Here is a 20,340-nt window from a genome sequence, read left to right on the forward strand (position 1 = left end):
ATACATTTTCATACAAATCTTACAGTGTATATGTACAAGTTTACTTAATGGTATTTTCTAAATTGAGTAAAAAAAAATCGTAACAATCGACTTGTAAATTCATATCGGGATTAATCGGTATCGAATCGTGACCTATGAATCGTGATGCGGATCGAATCGTCGGGTACGAGGCAATTCACACCCCTAATATTTTCCATCCATCCATTTTCTTGACCGCTTATTCCTCACAAGGGTCACGGGGGGTGCTGGAGCCTATCTCAGTTGGCTTTGGGCAGTAGGCGGGGTACACCCTGAACTGGTTGCCAGCCAATTACAGAGCACACAGAGACGAACAACCATCCACACTTACAAGCACACCTAAGGACAATTCGGAGCGCCCAATTAACCTGCCATGCATGTCTTTGGAATGTGGGAGGAGACCGGAGTACCCGGAGAAGACCCACGTGGGCACAGGGAGAACACGCGAACTCAACCCAGGAAGGCCGAAGCCTGGACTCGAACCCGAGTCCTCAGAACTGGGAGGCGGACGTGCTAACTAGTCATCCACCGTGCCGCCCCTTGACCACTTATTCATCACAGGGGTCGCGGGGAGTGCTGGACCCTATCAGCTGCCTTTGGGCAGGAGGCGGTAGGGATGTCACGATAAGGGCAATATCGTGATATTAAAACTGCCACAATATCGTCGGCGTCATGTTCACAATATTTAAAACGGAACACATCTGTTAAAAAAGTCAGGTTGATTTCCATTTGTGCAGTTCTAGCACCCTCTAATGGCTAGTTTATTAGTGCAATTTAATTTTCATTAGGGATGTTTTGGCCTGCTATGTTTCAAATCTATGTTAATTATCAGATGAAAGGGAGCCTAATTTGCTTGTGAAGCGACCAATCTGTGCTTGCATTACCAAGTGCCTCAATATTGTTATTATAGATTGTAGGTGGTTTATAGGCATTGCTGTTATGCTCAAAAGCACAATATTTTGCTTTTTTAAGTATGAGCTCTCTTGTTTTACAATTTGTGATCTTTTTTAAATATCGCCAACGCCCCCACAATATCGTGATAATTATCGGATCGTGACCTTCATATCGTGCTAATATCGTATCGTGATGTTTGGATATAATTACATCCTTAGTAGGCGGGGTACACCCTGGACTGGTTGCCAGCCAATCGTAGGGCATAAATAAATACAAAATAAATACATACAAACATACATACGTACATACGTACATACGTACATAAACAGATAAATAATCAACACACTGCAATTGGCAATTGCCAGCTGCGATAGGCTCCAGCAGCCCCCACGACCCTTTTGAGGAGTAAGCGGTACAAAATGGATGGATGGATGGATAATCAACACACACACACACACACACACACACACACACACACACACACACACACACACACACAAAAACTATAAAATGGTTCATTTGACCCACAACAGGAAGGGGAATAGACGTATTAATTAGTGTGAAAGAAAGTCTGTCTCTTTCTTTTATTTATTGCTAATAGTGACTGTAGTTTTCAGAGAATCTATTATTTTAACTTTTTTTTTTTTTTCCCCCTAATAGGCTCCTCGAACCAGTTACTAAGTCCAGAATGCTGGAAGGTGACCATGCGTGTGCTCGGGTGCTCACCTCCATCCCGCAGCAGTAAGAACAAATGTGAACAAAGTTTAGGTACTGATATCTGTACTCGTGCGTCAACATCCGCAGGGTCTCCCTATAGATCGCCAATCACACTTTCTCCTCAGCAGGTGATGACCTAAATTGTTATTTTCATCAACAAATCAAACATCATCTAAAACTTGTACAAAATGTGCTTGAAATCCTGCCATCGCTTTATGTTATGTTTCCAACAGGTGGATGAGACAATAGATTGGCTTAGTGATTACTTCCTGCGCAGTCGTCTCAGCAAACCCGATCTGCGTAGTTTCGGCCTCTACTCTGCCTGGTCTCCTTACATCAGTGAGGTTGTTACTTTCTGGGATTATTTGGTGAGCTGTTTAAGCAGTGTGTCACTTAGTAGTTGTGCCAGAGACTCAGTGGGCAGCAATAGAACAGTGAAAGGTAAATCACAATTGATTCAACGTAATGATTTGTGCTAATGCGCATATGTCATCTTAACACGAGTCTGGCACTCTCACAGCTCTTCATGACCTCCACAGTAAAATTGTGAAGTTATTTAAGCCTTGGATCTTTCCCGTGAACACTGAAGATGGAAGGTATGTCGTCCTTTGAGAGCCATGCTGAACTGATGGAGTGTGTAGGTGGATTGTATAGCTGGATCATCTTACATAAATAATGATTGCACAGCAGCAAAACACAATATGAGGTGGATGAGTAATTAACAGCAATCGGGGACATTTATAGCATCTTCTTTCTTTTTAATATACAGCTGTCTTTTACATACCAATCACAACTACATAAAATTAATACATGTACAGTATGATATCAATGTTGAAAAAAAAAAAAAAAAGTCCTCTAATCATGATTATCAATTTAAATCTATTGGAGAAACTTCACAAAGTGCAATTTCTGGAGAAATTGCGTGGGAATGCTGAAAGCTGAATGCTAAGATGTGAATGCATGTGGAATGCTTATGAAGTAAATTGAGAGATAAATTATGAAATTATGACCTCCTGGTTACTGGACAATGCACTTTAGCAATTGTGCCACCGAGCAGCAGCAAATGATAAGTTATTTGTATGGAAGTCGGCGTGGAAAGGGATACTTAGAAAAAGTTCAATGTCTGTCCCATTGAAAATGAATGGGCGAAAGTTGATATTAAATGTTAAATTGTGCAAATACTGTAAGTAATGTGGAATCAGACGATATATTGTAGCGATAATTGGGTCGTCTTTTGGACGAATTAATCATCTGGACGTTACAGAGGTAAATTGTATTTACCTCGATAACCTCTGGGGCACCACGTTGGTTTTGCTTTGGGTTAACAGGAGCAAACAATGACCAAAATCCTTCTTTCATCAGTCATTTATAATCTAAAGTCGCCACACTCGATATTCAGTGGTTCGTTGTACTAACAAAAGAATAATAATCCACTCGGAAACACAGATGACTTAGGCGGAATAGAGTTAATAAAACATACATTTATTCACGATTGCTACACTACAGAATCAAAACACTGCCTATCTAACTATTCTACCGTCAGAAGAAAAGAAATAAAATAAAGCTAACGAAAATAAGGAAGGAATGCGAATGAATAAGGAAACAGGGAAAAGAGAAATTTGACCTGCCAGATTTGTGATATGTTTCAAACGTAAGTTGCACGCAGTGGTACCAATTTGGGGAACGTGGACTTACGAGAATAGGTGTTGCGTCGAAGCGAACAGAAACGGCGGTCTTTTGAAAGGGGGAAAAATAGTCAATGTTCGTTGAAAAAGGCAAGAAAATAAAAAAAGGGGCTATTCCACAGGTGGGCAAGGAAGCCGCTCGGGGGCTGACGTTGCGCGGCTCGTCCCTTGATTGGTTGGCGACTCGGCGAGGTTGATTCTCCGGCGAGGTTGGTTCTGCCGGACAGCTGTCCGACTCCAGGTGTTGGAGCTCGGTCCGCTACGCGCCCGCGTACGGGGAAGGCCAGCCGTTGGAGGTGAGCTGGCACCGCGGCGGGGCGCCACCGAATAGCAGGTGATCGAGGTGCTGAGCGGCTTAGGTGCGCAACCTTGAGTCCGGCGGTACGTTGCAAGTGTACCCCGGGGCCGCGAAGGTCGCCGCTGGCGGGCAATCACCGATGGTGAAAAAAAAAAAGAAAAAAGGAGTAAAAGAGTCTTTGGGGTCAGCGTTGTCATTTGCACCTGCTTTGGCGTGGCGTGGAGCGAGTATTCTGCTCTCGTGGCAACGGTTGCTGCCAGGGACAAAAGGGGCCACGTGTTTAGCAAGTTTCTTGGAACAAAGAGTTGCAGCAGGCTGGGAAACTTGCAGGTAGTTAGCCTGAGGATGATGATGTTGGAAGAGAGTTTTTGAAAGAGAGTTTTTGGAAGAGAGATTTCGGAAGAGAGTCAGCGAGGGGGTCCCCTCGTCTTTTTAAAGTCTATGGGCGGGGCTTCAGTAGGTGGTGGCACACCCTTCTGTTCGCTCGCGCAGACTTTAAAAAAAATTATTAAAGGGATTAATAATTTGGCATTAAATTTGGTCAGTCTGGCAAATCAGTTTTCCCACACAACCCGTTTAACACACATCGTAATTAATGCATCATAAACTAACTTGTGAGGTAACCTCTACTTGTCTAATCTGACTGAACTGAAAGATATTGATTATATTTCATTCTTTATGGAGTACAAATGAAATAGGATGTTCATACACACAAAGACATAACATGAATCATTCGTAGTTCAGTTATCTGTCAAGAATTATCATGGTATAAATGTGTAAAATGCGGTTACTTATGTGAATTATCACTAAGGATAGTTCCAAGTTTCACCACTTGACGGTGGTGTTGCTCCATCTAGGGCCCCCCTTGGAAGGGCGAGACGCCAGAATATCCTTTGTGATTGATAAGAAACTTCATAAACATTCCTTTGATCAGTCATTTGTGTATTCCAAATCATTGGAGCCATTTGTTCGGGCTCCGAGAAGACGGGCTTGAATACACTCCTTCGGCAGACGCATAAATTCCTTTGTCACCTGGTCAGCGGCTTCAAAAGAGCTTTGTTGGTGGTTGGGTGACCACCTGCAGAGCTAACCAAGCTTAGATCCTGTCTGGGCAGTGGAATATTTATGCAACAGCAGAGAATTTGCTTTAGAAGAAGCAAACTTAAAAAAAAAAATTAGAGAGTAGACTGGGCCATAGGCAATAGTTGTTACAATATATACTAGAGATGTAACGATAAGGGCAATATCGTGATATTGTGACATTAAAACTGCCACAATGTCATTGTCGTCGTCATGTTCACGATATTTAAAAGGAACACATCTGTTAAAAAAGTCAGGTTGATTTCCATTTGTGCAGTTCTAGGACACTCTGGTGGCTAGTTTTGTAATGCAATTTAATTTTGATTAGGGATGTTTTGGCCCTTCTATGTTTAAAATCTACGCTAATTGTCAGATGAAGGGGAACGTAATATGCCTGTGAACCGAGTCAATATGTGGAGGAGCTCAATGTTTGCGTGCATTAACATGTAAGCGCCTCAATATTTTTATTAGACATTGTAGGTGGTTTATATGCATTGCTGTTATGTACCAAAGCACAATATTGTGCTTTTATATAGTGTCTTTTTTATTTTTATTTTATACAATATTGTGACCTTAGTTAAATATCGCCAACCTCCCCACAATATCGTGATAATTATCCTATTGTGCGCTCCTTATCATGATAATATTGTATCGTGATGTTTGGATATCATTACTGAGGATCTCACAATAAGGGCAATATCGTGATATTGTGATATTAAAACTGCCACAATATCGTCGTCGTCATGTTCACAATATTTAAAAGGAACACATCTGTTAAAAAAAGTCAGGTTGATTTCCATTTGTGCCGTTCTAGCACCCTCTCGTGGCTAGTTTAGTAGTGCAATTTAACTTTAGGGATGTTTGGCCTTCTATGTTTAAAATCTATGCTACTTGTCAGATTAAGGGGAACCTAATTTGCTTGTGAAGCCATCAAGATGTGCTTGCATTATCAAGTAAGTGCCTCAATATTGTTATTAGAGATTGTAGGTGGTTTATATGCATTGCTGTTATGCACAAAGCACAATATTGTGCTATTTTTTATTTATTTATTTTTTTTAGTATGAGCTCTCTTTTTTTTTTCTTTTTTTTTACAATATTATGATCTTTTTTAAATATCGCCAACACCCCCACAATATCGTGACCATTAACGTATTGTGACCTTCATATATCATTATAATATCATATCGTGATGTTTGGATATCGTTACATCCTTAATATATACCCCAGGAGGCGTCAATTTTTGAAGCTCTTTGAAATTTGAACAGTATAAATTGGAAGTATTATGTGGGAGTTATTAAGGGGCAAAAAAATGTGGAGAATAAAAATTACAATAACATATGTGGGAATGCTTCAGCCCAACCCAATTTTTGGTCACAGTAATCTCAAGTGCTACCCGTGGCTGGAGACGGATGCAAGTGAGGCGGGTTGCCTGGTCGGCCTCTACGTTCAACTCACCGACAAACTGCATCAGAGATTTAAAGGTAGCTTACAAACCGTTGTGCGCCAGTTCTTTGGTTTATATGTTGTGTGGGATACATAACTGCAAGGTGTGCGCATACATTGCAGACCGCCTCCTCCCTGGCCAGAGAGGTGCCCTGTGGCTTAGTGTGATGCAGTACTGTGAAAGCTGCACCTCTCCGCGGACACCAGAGTACCTGTTGTACCTGCACCACTCTCACCTGCGCAACCTGCCATGGAGATATTTGCATCCTGACACAATGCTTATGGAGCAGCTCTTCAATGTGAGACCGCTGAGACTTATCACCTATTCTTTATCTTTTAAGCAAGCTCATGACTCATTGTGAGTTATTTTGGTTTGGTTTGGTTTATTCATTTTTTCCTTTCGGACACATTACAGCTTACATCAATCACATCACATCATTTGCAACATTGACATCCGAAAGAAGGGCTGATGCGTAGAAGCCGAGGCTTATTCGAGACCCGTCCCCATCGACCCATTACTATAACGCATCAGTCATATACATTGTTTAGAATGGTCATTGATTTTTATCGTTATCCATCCCACACTATCCCAGACACTGCTTGCTCAGTTCATCTTGAATGTCCGTGTGTAGATTGTGGCTAGTCCCAGTCATTTGGAACTGGTGAGTCAGTTTCCAGACGCCACCGGGCAGGCCCACCCTGCCAGGCGAGCAGCCAAGGCAAGCGCAATTCTTCTCTTTCACCAGTAGCGTCTTCGCTGACCTTGGATCAGCTTTCACACGTTGTGGCTTCCAGAAGAGTACATCGGCCCACATTCGTCCCACTGCTTGCAAGCAATTTTTGCCTCGATTCTGGTCAACTCAGCACACCACCGTTGCCAGCACTTGTAGTTTTTGATGATTCCTGAGCACTGCCCAGCCTAGCTCACCCAGCAGAGAGGCCCACGCCAGCCGCACTCCAAGAACCAGACCACCAACCCCCATTTTGCATATTGACAGCCGCCACAATACAGCCTTATCATGTAGCCTTGACTGTTAAAACGAGCGATTGCAGGAGCAAGTACAGATGCGTCCTTCCTCAACAGATGCGTCCTTGAATGTGAATTTTGTATGTTGTATATGTTTGTGCTGTAATGACACATTGCTAGGATTAGATGATTTATGTATAGTCATCTGTGGGTGAAAAAAAAAATCAGTTTTTCCTAGTCAGATTTTTACATTCTCATTTGTCAATATACATACAGGTAGAGAGAGGAAGTCCTAAAAGCTGCTTCCTGTTTATGGGGGAGGTTTTATGTGAAGTGAACTGGATCAGCGTCCTAAGCCACCACTTACAGCCACCTCCAGAACCCGCAACAGGCCCGCTTCAGTCCAACGTGGACCTTAAGAAGAAGGAATCGCACACCATGTTGGTGTATCTGTTATACTTGCTGGTTTTTCTGGCCAAAGAGGAGCAGCTCCTCAGCCAACAGGTGACTCCAAAATCATCTACCATTCAAGTTACAACAGCATCTTATATTTTGCCCCTCTTATTCCAGGACTCCCCACTTCTCAATCTGTTGATCCAATGCACAACTCTGCCTTGGCATCAGCTCGATCTGTCGTCTTACCAAGGGGTCCTGGCATATGTCAACACTCACTACACTCCGTCCCTGCTGCTTAGCACTGCTTCCGCATCTCAGTTGTTGCTTAAATCACTGCGTAGTGCTGCTGGACTTCACCCCCGCCCTTATGAAGCTGCTAACATGGTATGTCAGTTTCAGTGTGTATGTACACATTTTTTATTTAATGCAATAACATTGCATACGGTAGATTTTTATCTACAGTGAATATATCAGTAGGCGATTTCTGAATGTTAGAAGTTTAATTTATTATCTGAGTGCTGAGTGCTTAACTTGTTTACTACCCTACACTAGTGAAATGTTTCCTTTTAATGCAAGGTGACACAGAAAATGTGAAGTTTTTAACAATCCAATAAAACCAAGAGTGATGGAAGAAAAACATTTTATTCATAGTAATTGAAACTTTAAACATGCCATTTAAGAAACAATGTTGGATTTTTATTTTTTTTTAAACTCATTCCCTTCCAACCATTTTCACTGAAGCAACCCCCTTGGGTCCCGGCTTTTTTTTTATTTTTTTTATTGCATTTTGACTGATTTTTCAAGGCCCACAGAATATTGCGTACTATTGCTATAAAACATGGAAATTGCTAAAAGAAAGATGAGAGTTTCTTCTTTCATCAGTAAAAAATAAATAAGTAAATACGTTTGTATGTTTTTGTTTTGCAGCAATTAGCATTAAAATATAGCTATGTTTCATCGATATTCCTGGTGAAAACACTGTCAAACACACTGGCAACATGGCACTAGCTGATCTCTTATACTCTCCGGCAACCTGCTGGCCGTTTTTTTTTGGGGGGGGGGGGTAATAACTACCATTACTTTAAGCGACCTCTTCAGGTCAGAAGCTGCGTCAAAGCCTTCTGTATGTTATACCATAATAAAGCATAACACACTTATAAATACGTTTTTGGGAGTGAAGGAAAAGTATTGGTATATAAAGTATATACCAATATATAATATATATATTGGTATATAAAGTATATAAAAATGAACGTATACGTTTTTGGGTTTGAATGAGTTAATTACATCCTGTAGATGACATCCCGTATACGTTTTTGGGTTTGAATGAGTTAATTACATCCTGTAGATGACATCCTCCTGTACGCATCCATTTAAATGCAACATATCAGCTGAGATACCATCATAATTTGATTGTAAATGTTTTAATTCAAGATTTTAATTACTATGAATAAAATATCTTTCTTCCATCACTCTTGAGTTTTATTGGTCACACTGTATGTGTACCAGAATAGTACCAATTATAAATATCTTCCACATAAATGGAAAGTATGTCAAAAATATACTCAGTGACAACCTGGGGAGATCCACATCCTCATTGCCCTCGTAATTAGGTACACTTGTCTAATGAGATCCATTACAAGAGCTGAAAAAAAATCTGCCTTTGTTGTCAGAGATCTTAATTTAACCGTGAATTATCTAGTGTTATTTTTATGCATGCCTTTTTCTCTATTGAGACAAGTGCACTTTACTCCCGTCATGTTGCGTTTTTTTTTTTTTTTTTTTTTTTTTTTTTTAGGTGTCTAATTGCCTTACCCCTTACCATATTATTTATTTCTACTAGGTTTTATACACCCTTTTCATGCTGCACTTTTCTTGGTGTGCGCCACGGGGCAGCGTATACGGATCAACACTCTTCTTGCTGATTGGTTTACAGCTGTTCGTGGGGACTAGGGACTGGGCCAGTCCATGAATAGCAAAAATCCACGTATAATTGACGGATATTAAAATACACTTGGTGATTTTTTTTTTTTTTTTTTTTTAAACCCAAAGAATTCTGAATATAAATAAATAAATAAATAAATACTAAAAAGCATTGATGAATATTCAATTTCTATATACCCACAAAACCCAGATAAAATGTTTATTAAAAATCAAAAATAAATCTGCAAAAGGGTAAATCGGCAGGTGCCAAACATGACATGCAAGTACGTTGGTTCAAATTTCGCTTGGAAAATATTTCATTACCATTCAGCTTTCAGCATTCCCATGGAATTTCTGCCAAAAATTCACTTTGTCAAGTTATTATTATTATTATTATTATTATTGTTATTATTATTATTAGTAGTAGTAGTAGAAGTAGTAGTCGTAGTTTTTTTTTTTTTTCACTACATGAAAGGGACAGTCCATCAAGTGTACAGTTACATTGATATATAGATTGCTAACGACAACCAGATAATGCAGGGGTCTCCAAGTTGGGCCCTCGAGAGCTCCTATCCAGCCTGTTTTCCATATCTCTGTCCTTCAGCACAGCTGAATCTAATGATCAGTTAATCAGCAAGCTTTGCAGAAGCCTGGTAACGATCCCGATCATGAATCAGGTGTGTTAGTGGAGAGTAACATGGAAAACAGGCTGGATAGGGGCTCTCGAGGACCCAACTTGGAGACCCCTGACATAATGCTATAACCATCTTTTGCCAGATGTAATGCTGTATACTGTATACAGAATAAAACATTGCAAATTCCACTTTGCTTCTCCTTTATAAAGCTCTTCTATAACAAGTTGTGTAAATCAGTCACCACAAAGTGTGATTATGTGTGCCAGGAGGAAACGCAGAAGGCGGCCGCGTACGTGTGCTGGTGTGTGCAGTGTTTCGTGGCTCTGGAACAAGCAGGCAGCATTAGTGTGAGCATCCTGGAGACGCAGCTGGAGACACTGTTGGAAAGCATTGTCACATTCAGCCCACCAGGTGAGCTCGTCTTCTCCCACAAACATTTGCATCGTTAGTCAAGTATTCCGGCACCATCTGGCTCTTCCTTCGTCTCCTCCGCAGAAACGGGTTTGGAGCAGAGGCACATGGCGTTCTGCAGCCTTTTTAGCGGCGCGCTGACTGCGCTCAATGGGGTCAGCGTCTCTACAGGCGAGGCGCTCGCACTTGGCGTCATCGCCTGGCTGGACAGAAAGGAGAGGGGCTTTCCGATTCTGCCTCTGCTCACTGCTTGCTCCCGCTGTCTGGCCTCAGTGAGCCACATGACGCGTATCATGGAGGCATGCATCACAGCTCACTTTAACCACGGTAAGCGAGCAACTTGGAATTGTCGACTTTCTGCGCGTAACGTAACGTCACCATCGCGTTTCATTGCTCAGCCGAGGAGGGGAGTGTTGGCTGGGGTCCCGTGTTGGCATCACTGCAAGTGCCCGAGCTCACAGTGGAAGACTTCCTGTCTGAGAGCCAGTCAGGAGGCAGCTTCCTCACACTCTATGCCTTCATCCTGCAGCGCCTTAACTCTGAACACACCGCAGCCAATGAGAGGAGGACTCTGGCTCTAATCAACACATGGACCCATCAGGTGTTCCCCAGGTTTGAGAGTTATACTGCAAAATCTGTTTCATGATGTTGATAAAATGTTTGTGAAGAGATGCAGAAAATAGTGGTGCAACAGATCATCTTTGCGTTCGATCGCGCACAATCCACGGATTGGTTGGTGAAAAAAACAAACGTGAAAAGCAACATGATCAGTCCACATTCACTATACTAGCAGCAGAGGAAGTTGAAAACCCTTCTGGATCACGTAAGTCGCAACGGGGTGAAATCAGTCCTGAATAAATGATACAGGATTTTTCTTCTAGACATGTAATGAAAGGTGGAAACATGCTCAACGTAATGTGCCGCATACGCTGAAGGCTAACTTCAAAGTTCACCAAATAACACATTGACGGCAATGCAAATAGCCTTGGTAGACTTATTTTGAAGTTGGTCCGCGTCGTGGCGTGATGGCTAGCTTGACTTCCCTTTCACGTTTCAGATTTCTTTATTGTAGTTTTTGTTGTTGTTGTTAGGGCCCGAGCAGTGACCGCTGCGAGGTCCCTCTTGTTTTTGGAAGAATTCTCCTCCTCCTCCTCCTCCTCCTCCTCTTCCTCCCTTCCTCCCTTCCTTCCTTCCTTCCTTCCTTCCTCCTTCCTCTTCCTCCTTCCTCTTCCTCCTCCTCTATAGCGCCACCTAGCGCATTCACACATTCATTGGCACATTCACTGTGGTCATACTTTTACCCCCTTTGCAAATAATTTTCAACCAGATGACTTCAAACTTGCCATGTATCATCTCAAGACCCGAGACAACAACTGGGCAAAAAATCTTGACTTTTTGAAATACTATATGACGGGGGCGGGGCATCAAATATTGCCTTTCAAATTTCATTTGTCCAGAAAGACAAAATGCTTAATAACTCCCATGTACAAGCTCCAAAAAATCTCAAACTTCTCATGCAACTTAATAGTCACGGCCTGAAAACATCTATATGATAAAATTCAGTTACATATATAGCGCCACCTAGTGGTGACAATAAATGTCATACTTTACGTTTTTAGCTACTGTGCCAAGCTCTTTGAAGGGATCCAGGTGGAAAATGGTCAGAAAAGCCTTAAGATGTTGATCATGCCCCACACCGAATATTGTAACTTTTCGCCAAAGGGCGTGGCCGCTACGGTGCCGCAAAGTCTGGTAATTTTTCGTGGCATAAAAGCTGCTTTAACTTGACCCAGATGATCCTATCTTCTCAAAATTTCACACATTTGATGAGAGTCCAGCCCTTAAGACATCTACGAACTTATATTACATCTTACTGATAGCGCCACCTACTGGCAATTTTCTTTCTTACGATTTTTCTTCAATGCTTTTCTCCAACCACATAAACTGCACCTACCTCATATTTTCTCAGGTGAGGGTTTCGGTCTTCATGATGTCACAGCACAAAGTTTGTAAGTTTTCGCAAATCGCTGTGGGCGTGGCTAAGCGCTGTTCGCCAAGAAAACAAAACCAATTTTGAGGGCCTAAACCAGCGCAGAAACACATGAAACTTGGCACACACATCTGGCCTGGCAAAATGAGCAATATTTTATCCTGGATTGTGCTATTTTTACAAAAATGACTCAATAGCGCCCCCTAGAAAGTTTTAATGAAGCAGCCCCAGTTGTACGTTTAAGCAAGATCTATGAAAATTTTTAGGTGTATGAGGGAGCCCAAGACCTACAAAAAAAGTCTCTTGGACCCATATGCTAAAATGAACAGGAAGTGAGCTATGAATTTTTGAATGTCCCATTTTTTACGATTTTAGCAAATTTACAGGGGGCATACCTTTGGCCACTTCTCCTACACGTTTCATCCGACTGACTTCAGACTTGACCTGGGCCATGTCAAGACCTGAGCCAACGACAGGGGAAAAAATCTTGACTTTTCGAAATACTATATGATGAGGGCGGGGCATCAAATTTGTGTTTCGCAATGAAAAAGGATATGCTTAATAACTCCCAGGTACATGCTCCAAAAAATCCCAAACTTGACATGTATGTTTATAGTCAAGGCCTGAAGCGATCTCTATGACAACATTCAGTTATATATGCAGCGCCACCTAGCCCTTGAGGCATGAAAAAAAAATACCCCACTTACGGTATTTCTACAAAAAATGTAAACTCATTCTAAGTGTGATAACTAAGTCATTTATGAATATTCTTTTACTTTCCACCACTCAAAATGTTCACTGGCATCAGACCTAACCAAACATACATATTTTTGTTATTTAGTTTTATGTATTTTTGATAGCCTCTATGGACATTAAAAGCAATATTGTGAATGAAGGATATGCTTAATAACTCCCAGGTACATGCTCCAAAAAATCCCATACTTGAAATGTATATTTATAGTCAAGGCCTGAAGGTATCTCTATGACAAAATTCAGTTATAAATACAGCGCCACCTAGTCCTTGAGGCATAAAAAAAAAAAAAAAAAAAAAAAAAATGCCTCACCTACGGTATTTTTACAAAAATTGTAAACTCATTGTAAGTGTTTTAACTAAGTCATTTATGAATATTCTTTTACTTTCCACCACTCAATATGTTCACTGGCATCAGACCGATCCAAGCATATGTACTTTTTTTATTTAGTTTCATTTTTTTTTTATCGCCTCTATGGACAATAAAAGCAACATTGTGCAATGAGTACGAGCGATGATGTGTGTATATATACTTTTACGAAAAATACCAAAAGACGCTGATTTTTGCAGATCTTAACAATCACCAAAACCCATTGAGCTTGACACACTCATCACACCTGGCAAAAAATAAAAATAAAAAAACACATGTAATGGTTTATCATGCCATTTTCAAAGAAATTCTGCTTCCAATGTGCCAGTACCCCAATGTGCAAGTACCCCAACGTGCAAGTACCCCAACGTGGCCCGGGCTGCGACGGCCCTTTATAGCTGCTCGCAGCTCTAGTTGTTGTTGTTTTTTAACATAGTTAGAACCAATATCAACACAACACCGTCCCAAACTCATATTTTTCACATTATTTGGGATGCTAAGAAATCGCTGGTTAATTACGCCATTATTGTCTGGTAGGCTACAGCACAAATGTTCCTGGCTAGCAGCTAGCCGTTAGCATTAGCAACGAGTTTGATAGCTGGTACCTGGCTTACTTTCTTTTCTTCTTTTTTTTAATATTCTGGACCAAGACTTTTTCGTAATTAATGTTTAAATAAAGGGTACGTGCCTTAAATTGAAATTTGAGGTATTTTCTTTATTAAAAAGATAAAAAGGACTTTGTCTTCATTTTTGTCTCATTGACGGCTATAGACGTCAAACGATTCATTTGAACTGGGCTGACATTGAATGAGTTAGGAGTCAACACAATGGGTAGATTCTAAACTTTAAATACGATTTGTGGCAAATTTGACACGTTCTGATTTTAATAGTGATAGAACTATCCAGAATACTCAAATATGAATATAAAAATACCATTGTGATCAAGAGGGAGTTTAAAACTGTACCCACCAAGCAGACCATTAAAAAGAGATACAATGCTGCCATCTGCCATCGTTGGTGGCTGTATTTGATTCCACAACCCATTGACCAGGCAGCGCTGCACTTAGATGTTGCACTTCCCATTGATAAAAAACTTAGTTGACGTCATTTAACATTTATGGCGGCATCCATTGTGATTTTACTCATCATTATGAAACATTTTTGGCTGTCAAAGAGTTTAAAAATTTTTTTTTAACTCAAAATGTCAAAAATAGCTATTTAGAGTTTAGGTTTAGTTTAAGATATTAATTCCTTATTTTACACATGGACCATGTATAAAATAAAGAATGTATCCACCTCATATTGCTGCACTTATTAAAGTTTTGTTCCTAAATCCTGAACAGCCATATTAGACTTTTTTTTTTCTTTTTTTTTCTGATCCGAAAAATTCCGATTCGTGACTCAAATTCCGATCTGAACCGTGACTTTCTTCAGCGGACCAGGCGATGAAGCCAAGCTGTTTCTGTGGTGGCACAAAGCACTGAATCTGTCACTGGAGCAGCTGCAGCCTCAAGCGGACCACAGTGAATTATCAGGAGTGGTCACAGGTCTGTTGAGGTTGCAGACCAGACTGCTACAGCTGGGAGAAGAAAGACTCAACTCTGGGCTACTCGGGGCCATCGGTCTCGGGAAGAAGTCCCCGGTTTCCAACAAGTAAGCTCTCAAGCGTTATGGTAATTAGACCTTCGATGTCTATGAGAATGCAGCTGTTGAGGCTTAATGTACTGTGTGTTTAGATTCAGGGTGGTGGTTCGCAGCCTGGCAGCATTCCTCTCCGTGCAGGTAGCATCAGAAAGTAAGCTCCGACTCCAGCCCACCACTGATTTGCAACCCTCTGCAAAAGCACAGCAGGTAGGCAGATAATGTACTGTCTCTTTAAGAGTCTAACTCATTCAAACCCCAAAAATGTGAAAAAGGTTTTTTAATACTTTGTCCTTCACTCCCAAAAACGTCTTTACACATTTGTTTTTATGCAAGAGCATACAGAAGGCTTTGATACAGCTTCTGACATGACGAGGTGGCTTAAAGCAATGGTAGTTATTTTTAAAAAATGACCAGCAGGTGGCAGCAGAGTATAAGAGATCATCCAGGGCCATGTTGCAACAGGAATGTGAATATTCAGAATAATATTCTAATGCTAATTGCTGCGAAACGGAAACAGATAGAAGTACCGGTATACTTTTTTCTGGTGAAAGAAGAGACACTAATCTTTCTTTTGATTGGTTCCTTCATGTTTTTATAGCAATAGAACACAATATTCTGTGGGCCTTGCAAAATCAGTCCAAATCCAGTAAAACAGCCTGGAAAGAAGGGTGTTGCTTCTGTGAAAATGGGAGTGAATGAGTTAAAGGGGAAGAGGGGGCAGCCATTTTGCCACTTGCAATCATCTGAAAATGACATCGTATTTGCTCAGTTTAACAGCCAATCACGGCTCACCAGTTTTCTGAGTTTGGTCATGTGACATTTGGAAGCTGAGCCATAATTGGTCGTTACCTGAACCCTGGGCAACTGTGATGTTATTTTCAGTCGACAGCAAGTGGTAAAATGGGCGCCTCCTGAAATGGATAAAAACCGGTGGATTTTGATGCTTAATTCATATTCCACAACCGCAATATTAATCAGAATACTGCGTTTAGACTAGTGATGGCACATACAACATATTATTGTCAATAAAATACTTTACTTTCACTTTAATTATTTCCTTAGCTCATTCACTGCCATTGACGGCTATAGCCGTCTAAAAATCCAATTCTAACTAGGCTGGCTGTGAATGACTTAATATATCAATTCTATTTTGTTTTTGCACAGACATTGGCGATGCTTGAAGCCATGACCAGCAATAAACAGTACGCTGAATTGGAGGACTCGTTGAAAAAATCCCTTCAGTTCATCTGCTACCCAGGTCACTGTCTTAAAGATGGACCTCGACTCCTGGCCCTGCTAACAAACCTGCTCTACCCTGACCTCAGATACTTGCACATTATGCATTGACATTGACCCAAATGCTGCCTGATAGGATGAATCTTTGGGAAAACAATGGCGTAGAAACTGGGACTACTGTTAAGTGGCCTTTGTCGGAAGAAACATCTCTGTCCATTTATGGAACCTATCCCATTTATTTGCATCCCTTTGTCGCACTTTATTCCTCCTCATCAGCAGGACTTTATTATTTATTTTTTTTTTCGTCTTTTAATGAGTCATCTGTTGATTAGCATGGTGTATTTATTTGAAGCAGAATCTCAACACAAGACTGGTACAGACAGTTCCGAGAGGAAATCTAACAAGAGAAGACAAAGGGAGGAGGTTGAAGGACATGCTGAACACAAAGCTTTTAAGAATAGTATGCAGAACACCCACAAAAAAAAAAGTTTCACACAAAAAAAGACTGCTGCTGCCTTTCCAAATGAACTACAAACCACTATTCAGTATATTCATGTTGAACCAAAAGTGCTTTCAAAGAAGGTAAGAGCCACACTGAAAAGCACAAAACTACTGTGACAAAAAAAACCACAAAAAAAACCGAACCGTCCCTGAATCAAGTTGAAATATTACAGGAATAAATCATATTTTTACATTACATGTCTGATCTTGAGAATGAACTACACATGCTAAAATCATCAACCAGAAGTGATTTGAACAAATATTTTAGTATGTTGACTCAACTGGGAAGCTGTGTCAAATATCCAAAGAGAGTTTATTTGGAAGTTTTGTCCATAAAATTATGATTTATTTTTGTAATATTATTTTTCCTAATACTTGATCACAATATTTACGCATAATTGTACGTTTTGCTTTTCAGTGTGGCTATAATACTTTGGCCAGATTCCCCACCAACCCTCCCTCCGTTGTTGTTGTTTTTTTTTTGTTTTTTTTAATACCAAAGACATGTTTCTTTTTCTTCTTTTTTTTTGTCTGTCCAAAAAAACTACTTTGGGGTACTCGTAGATCCATGAAGTATCAACCCCCCCCCCCCCCCCCCCCCCCGAAAATCATACACATGCACAAATGGTGTTATGTAATGGTCTTATGTTGAAAATCACCTGTTTTTCCACATTTTCACAGTGCGCGTCGTGCGGTGACTGTTCATGTCTAAAGCATTTTTTTGTATGAGTCACTGATCAGAAACGAGCCTAACGAGGGCCGACCGTTTCACACCTGCTGTTTGTTTCAGTGTAGAGAAAGCAGTGACAAAATTTCCTCAAACAATTTTTTTTTTTCTCCAGGAACAACACTGGAGTTGTCCGAACTGCAAAATAAATCATCTTTATGTAAGAAGTGATTCACTGTGGATGTCTGTGTGAGGCAAAACTCACGTGCGCATACGTCGGGTGTCCTCGCCTGACACAACTTAAGGCTACAGTGGTCTCTATGGTTACACAAAATGATATAAGTGAGAGAGGATGGGTTACTCGAAGACAGAAATAGGGGTGGTGGTTGCACATGCCCTCGTTTCTGTGTCTTGCCCACGTGCAGTCGCGTAAAGGGTCTTGTCTGGCGCTCTCATCGACCTCCTGTTTGCTTGTCTCGCAGCTCAGGTGGCAGAGAATAACGATTAAGTGGGCCCAATTTATGTAACTTGGCCATGATGGGTAGCACATAACAATGTTCTCACCCGCACGCGTATTTTAAAAATCAGACAAGCACTCCTGGCAGACACATCGCTGTCTGGCACGTCCCTGTGTCACCATGGAAACTCAGCATCAGGTCAGGAATTGTTGGGCCTAGACTCTAGTAGAGCACAAACAAATGTGCTGCTTCTGTTATATACTATACATGTATTATTCAACATTTTAGAGTACTTTTTTTTTTTTTTTTTTTTTTTTTTTAAACCTAGAAACAAAATATTACACCCTGCATTGGGGTACTTGTAGAAGTGTCACTCTCCCACCAACACACTACAATACTTCAAATATATTTCTTATTTTATTATTTATTTAATAATTATTATTTTATATTAAAAAAATATATATTGTCACTGCTATGTGAAAAACATTTATGTCCATTTTTTCCCCCCATTTTTTTATTTTTACGTTTTGGGGTTGAAACTGAATGCATACTAGGGATGTAACGATAATTGCAATATCCTGATATCGCGATATTAAAGCTGCCACAATATATCATCGCCGTCATCTCACGATATTAAAAGCAGCACATCTGTTTAAAAAAAAAAAAAAAAAGTCAGGTTGATTTCCATTTGTGCAGTTCTAGAACCCTCTGGTGGCTAGTTTTGTTTTTTGTTTTTTAGTGCAGTTTAATTTTCACAGGGCATGTTTTGGCCCTTATGTTTAAAATAATATAATAATGGTCAATAATGGATAATGGTCAGATGAAGGGGAACATAACATGCTTGTTGAACAGAGCCAAATTTAGTACCTCATATTTATTTATATATATTATATATTTTTATATATAATATTTATATTTTTATATTTTTCATTGCTGTAATGTACAAAAACACAATAATTTGTTTTTGTTTGTTTTCTTAAATTTTTTTAGTATGAGCTCTTTTTTTTTTTTTTTTACAATATTGTGACCTTTTTTGTATTGCCAACCTCCCCACAATATCGTGATAATTATCGTATCGTGACCTTCATATTGTGATAATATCGTATTGTGATGTCTGGATATCGTTACATCCCTAATGCATACATGCCAAAAATGTAAAAAATGAAAAAATAAAAAAGTTGAGAAAAAATTGACTTAAGTGTCACATAGCAGCGACGATATGCCATGTTCGTTTTCTAAACATTGTAATTGTTTGTTTGTTTGTGTTTTGCTGCTTTATTTGAGTGCAATTACATGATTCTACTGCTGTATGGCACAGGTGTCAAACAAAAGGCCTGGGGGCCAGATCCTGCGGTGTTACGTTCTGAGGTTGGATCCCAAAAGCGCAGACACAAATAAGACTTTAACTATTTATTCACATCGAGAGGCATGGAACAAACTTGACTAGACGAGAAACTGAGAGTTGCACCGAGGAACAGTAGTAATAATCCGACAAACACACACATTTCTCAGACAGCTACTACAGACAGTGAATCGATCTGATTGGTTGTGACAAAGTAAAGGATTAAAGATTGACATCACATAGCTCCTGACATCACATAGCTTAAAACCAGTTGAAACTAGATGCTGTTACATCAACAATACAAAATTAGTAAGATATCTGTTTATGTTTTAATGTGTTTGTGTTACTAGTTTTTGTGTTCGGCATGGCAGTTACTGTACTGTAATCAGTCAGAATTTGTTGTTTGGTACCAGACACACGATGTCATTTGTCAGAAATGTGAAAGAATCCCCTCACAAATCTCTTGTATACACTGCATGTGTGTCAGCCAGACCAACAGGTGAAGTGGGGCCTGATGACTCAAGCCTGTTCTTCTCTCAAAGTGACCCACCAGGGCAGTTTGCCCTGCTTGAGAGCACCTTCTTGTGCACTTAACACTTAAAAGTCACCACCAGTAATGACTCAGGCCTCTACCTTGTGTTCCATTCGAAGCTCATTTTTAGAAAACAGTGGGCTGCTTAGGATCTGCGTCACAATATACTGTACTATCTGTACGTGTTTATACTCACATTATTAATGTTTACCTCTGACACTTAAGGACAAATAAGCAGAGATAGGTACAGCATCCGTAAACACCAGTGAGCAAGTTCCCCTAGAAGTTTCACTTACCATAACACTTGCGCTATAATGGGATTCAATAAATCTGACTTACTTTTTTATTTCATTTGACCAGCAGTTTGTTGAAAACCTTGTAG

The 20,340-nt window shown here is 40.2% G+C and overlaps 1 protein-coding gene across 2 annotated transcripts in view; it reads left to right on the top strand.

The window, feature by feature from the left end:
* The window catches only part of epg5 (ectopic P-granules autophagy protein 5 homolog (C. elegans)), a 42,712-nt gene extending 24,855 nt beyond the window's left edge, over window positions 1–17,857 (top strand). The window contains exons 33-46 of one of the 2 annotated variants that reach the window (XM_077520633.1): window positions 1,573–1,653; window positions 1,717–1,757; window positions 1,863–2,070; window positions 2,150–2,225; window positions 6,070–6,173; window positions 6,259–6,434; window positions 7,379–7,606; window positions 7,673–7,882; window positions 10,323–10,467; window positions 10,552–10,794; window positions 10,866–11,079; window positions 15,013–15,231; window positions 15,315–15,429; window positions 16,387–17,857. In XM_077520633.1, the coding sequence (XP_077376759.1) occupies window positions 1,573–1,653; window positions 1,717–1,757; window positions 1,863–2,070; window positions 2,150–2,225; window positions 6,070–6,173; window positions 6,259–6,434; window positions 7,379–7,606; window positions 7,673–7,882; window positions 10,323–10,467; window positions 10,552–10,794; window positions 10,866–11,079; window positions 15,013–15,231; window positions 15,315–15,429; window positions 16,387–16,569 (2,243 nt within the window). In that variant the 3' untranslated portion in view covers window positions 16,570–17,857. Of the gene's footprint in view, window positions 1–1,572; window positions 1,758–1,862; window positions 2,071–2,149; window positions 2,226–6,069; window positions 6,174–6,258; window positions 6,435–7,378; window positions 7,607–7,672; window positions 7,883–10,322; window positions 10,468–10,551; window positions 10,795–10,865; window positions 11,080–15,012; window positions 15,232–15,314; window positions 15,430–16,386 lie in introns of both variants that reach the window. The other variant, XM_077520632.1, reaches the window with a different exon arrangement.
* The last annotated feature ends 2,483 nt before the right edge of the window (window positions 17,858–20,340 follow it).

This window comes from Festucalex cinctus, chromosome 5 (genome assembly GCF_051991245.1).
Source record: "Festucalex cinctus isolate MCC-2025b chromosome 5, RoL_Fcin_1.0, whole genome shotgun sequence".
In the NCBI taxonomy this organism is placed as follows: domain Eukaryota; kingdom Metazoa; phylum Chordata; class Actinopteri; order Syngnathiformes; family Syngnathidae; genus Festucalex; species Festucalex cinctus.